We start from the raw sequence: 3,889 nt of genomic DNA on the forward strand, positions 1-3,889 counted from the left end.
TGAATGACATCAACAAAACCTAATTAAAATCGACAAACTTTATCAAAGTCCAACTGATAATTTCAAAGCTTTTTCAACATCATACAATTTGCTTAACTTCAAGTCTCACTTTTTATAACTTGGTCGAGATGGAATTGCAAGTTTTTCTAAAACGGTCTAACCAGATGAGGAATAATCCTATCAAATATATTATATAGCTTTACAATGGAAGCAGGAATGAGGTAGGATGGTGGTCCTTAGCCACTCTTGAAAGCTTGTTATCTTGGTAAGAGTGGTTGTAAGGCAATTATATTGGCAACTGGAGTTATATGGTTATGTGTTATGGAGTTACATGGTTATGTGTTTTGGAGTTATATGGTTATGTGTTTGTTACAAATTACAATTCGGTTGAGACTAAACCTCCTCGTAAGTGAGCAAAGTGATATGAAGGTCTATAGTAGGGAATTATAAGGTGAAATTGCATTGCTTTTTCACGAGCCAATGAGGGGACCAATGACCATCAATGACACAGTCATAATAATGTTAAGAGTCGTCGGAGAAAATTGCTAAAGGTCCGAGAAACTCCATGCGCTTATAATAATAATAATATACAATATAAAGCAATGTAATGTTTGAAGAATATCGCGAGTGTGAACGCGTAACGCGAGGATCAGCGGACTGTGGGATTGGGAGTTATAAGTCCGGCTGTGCGCGTGGAAATAATCAAACAGCCCCGATCTTAATAAATACATCGACTCGGCCGGTCTTGCCGTCACTGTATATAAAGGACGTTCATAAGCTCTAGATTCATATACCTCCATCAGTTACAAGTAGAACTTTGGGATTAATATACAGAGACCTTCATCATCATCATTGTTAATCCTGTTCCAGCCTTCTGATTCAATCGCACTATCTAGCAGGCGCAGGATTACGGTCACCGACTTCCATCTCTGTTCGTCATCCATATTAGTATCATGGCCTCCGCACAATCTAGCAGCTCCTATACTGCCCTCCTGATCATCACGTCCCTGCCGCTGCTGTTCAATTTTGTGTCAGGTATGACGCAATACTTTGTTAATTCACGTGATCATGATTATTCAAGGTTTCTGTCTAATCCCACTGTATGGTTGGGTTTTGCTGATGGCGATGATGGTTGATGCAGGTATATTAAGTATTGTGTTATCCTGCTGTACTGTCATTAGAGAACGTCTCTTAACTGTTGATGATGATAATAACGATGCAGGCATGCTAATGTCGAATCCTATTTTGTGTCGTTATGGATCTGTTTAAACTAATGCTGGTGGTGATGGTGATGAGGGTGGCGCAGGCGAGCTAGATTGTGAAGATTTGCCAATGGATCTGTGTGCTTTTGCGGTGTCATCAACAGGATCTCGGTGTGTGCTAGAGAAGATGACAAGGGCAGCGGGCGAGGTGGCATATGAGTGCCAGGTATGTGACATGGATACAAGTAGTAGCTGTAATTATACACAAGGTTGGATTGATTAACATGAATATCAGAAGCTATAATCAATTATACATGAGGATGGTTAACATGAATATAAGTGGTTGTAATTCTACATAAGAATGGATTGATTAACACGAATATAAGTAGCTGCAGTTAACAAAAGGATGTGATTGATTCATGATGGATGATGGGTTGTTGCAAAATGTAGGGTTCGACGGTGTATACGACAGCCGGCGAGCGATTTAGCAAGGAGTGGGTCGAGAGCGAGGAGTGCGTGGAGGCATGCGGGCTGGATAGGATGTGGGTGGGCCTCTCCTCCGATGCCTTCCTTGACAAGAGCTTCGCTACCCGCCTTTGCTCCCCGGCGTGCCACGCCAACTGCCCCAACCTCATCGACCTCTTCTCTAACCTAGCATCTGGCGAAGGTATGTAGGCAAATCCTCATGAGCTTCACAATGACACTAACCAATCTATCTATTCATATACACTTCTATTTATCTTACTATCATCACCAAGCTGCCATTGCCTAGTATCCATCTTATCACTTCTACCTATCTCAACCTGCAACCACTAACCTCACATTCATTAACCTATCTTTTTCGCATTACCCACACAATTAGTGGTCTGTCATTACCATCACTACTAGCTACCAATTGTTTAATCTATCTTTTTAACCAACCCATCAATTCTATCATTTTATCATTCACATTAACCATATAAGTGACCCATTACTATTATTATAACAATTAACAATAGGTGATTGATTTACATTAGCCAGACAAGTAACCTATTGGCACTAATATATCAATCACCAATAGATCATTAGCATTAGTCTACTACCCAAACTACCATAAGCTAGACAAAAGTAACCTATTAATTGACCACACAATTGACTGATTTTCAAAGTTGATCTCATTCTTAGCCTATGATCACTTCTACATTAGACATTAATTGCAAAAGTTACATGTTTCGTAATTTTCATTCATGCTAACCGCACAATTACCATGATCAACCACCCAATTAACGCATCTTGCTACTAATCTCATAACCAAATAGTTGAAAATATGATCTTGCCGATAAGCTCACAATGGACATTTCAATGTATCATTAGCATTAAGGGTCGCTAAAGTAACCTCCCATATTATCATAATCCAAACTACCACACAATTAATCAATATATACATTAATCTCACATTCAAAGTATTAGATTTAGTATCATTCTTATTAGGATTAGCCTAAAGGTTAACCTACCTTAGTTATACTATATTATCAGGATTAGCTACCATGCACCTACCTTAGTTATAGTATATCATTAGTGTTAACCACCCCATGGGCCCTTGGATCTATGCAGGTATCTCTCTCTCTCAGCTGTGCCAGTCGGCATCCCGTCGTGAGATGGTGGACATCTCAATATTGGCCTCCGTCTCCTCTGACACCACCAACTGGGTTGTCCCTGCCCCTGCCCCTGAGCTCTCATCATGATTACCTTAATGCCTTTGCATTTAAGCTATAGATTGAAAGGCCTCTAACTGAGTTCTCATATGCATTTGATTCTTCAAACAATAAGGGTGCTCATTTCTTATTCCTAAGGCTACTCTTGCCTTCATTCCATCATTCATATCACAATGGAATAATCCTTATTCATTTTCATGCCCCTCTTCACTTGGTTGAAGATGAGAATGTGAGATAAATTGATCCATTTACTATCAAACTTTGCTTGGTCAAGATCTGTTGTATCATCGTGAGGATACGAGATACATACTGATCTCATACATGAACTACTTATAGGTTGTATTGATACAACCATAATTGAAGATAGATCATTGAAATTCAAGCCTTTGGACTTCAGTGGTTTAACTAATTGAGCTTAACATCCTTGGTGTATTTAGACTCAAAATGAATTGAGATATCACATAAATTACAAGTAGTGTCACAAGTGCTCGCTAGTCTCAAAACACTTGTGGGTCATAAGTGTGACCTTTTGAGGTTAGCAAAATATATTTTTTCCTTTAAACTGAATCACTTCTAAATCCCTTTTCAAAGCTTACATCGTAGAATATGATTGAAAGTGCTATGTGAAGAACATAGCAATCCCCCATAACATCTATATAGTTCTATTACGAATAACAACAATCAAGTTTTCAAATGTGGTAAGGCTCTCGCTTTGTGATTCATAATTGTATCATGTACAACATGTAAGTCAGTTACACCAAACAAACACACACAAATGCCCTTACAAAGTAGTTATAAAACAAGTACCATTTGAATCACATTGAAAGGACATACGTGAATTCTCTTACACTTCATAAAGTATGTACTTCAAATGGTAATGGATTATTCATAACGGTGAAAGTCATAAAGAGAATTCAAGTACAATGGCCGGTCTACCAAAACCCAAGATTGGCACAACACTGTAGAGATACTAACCCATGGTGTTGATAGGGC

The 3,889-nt window shown here is 38.7% G+C and overlaps 1 protein-coding gene across 1 annotated transcript; it reads left to right on the forward strand.

The window, feature by feature from the left end:
• Positions 1-752: 752 nt before the first annotated feature.
• LOC148030332 (uncharacterized) lies at positions 753-3,308 on the forward strand. Its single transcript, XM_087687235.1, has 4 exons — positions 753-1,035; positions 1,307-1,428; positions 1,653-1,869; positions 2,796-3,308. The coding sequence occupies exons 1-4, from the start codon at positions 954-956 to the stop codon at positions 2,924-2,926; spliced, it is 552 nt and encodes a 183-aa protein (XP_087543361.1). The 5' UTR covers positions 753-953; the 3' UTR covers positions 2,927-3,308.
• Positions 3,309-3,889: the final 581 nt, after the last annotated feature.

This window comes from Lygodium microphyllum, chromosome 10, assembly GCF_053477565.2.
Source record: "Lygodium microphyllum isolate KBCC chromosome 10, Lygodium_microphyllum_v1.1.10, whole genome shotgun sequence".
Taxonomy (NCBI): Eukaryota; Viridiplantae; Streptophyta; class Polypodiopsida; order Schizaeales; family Lygodiaceae; genus Lygodium; species Lygodium microphyllum.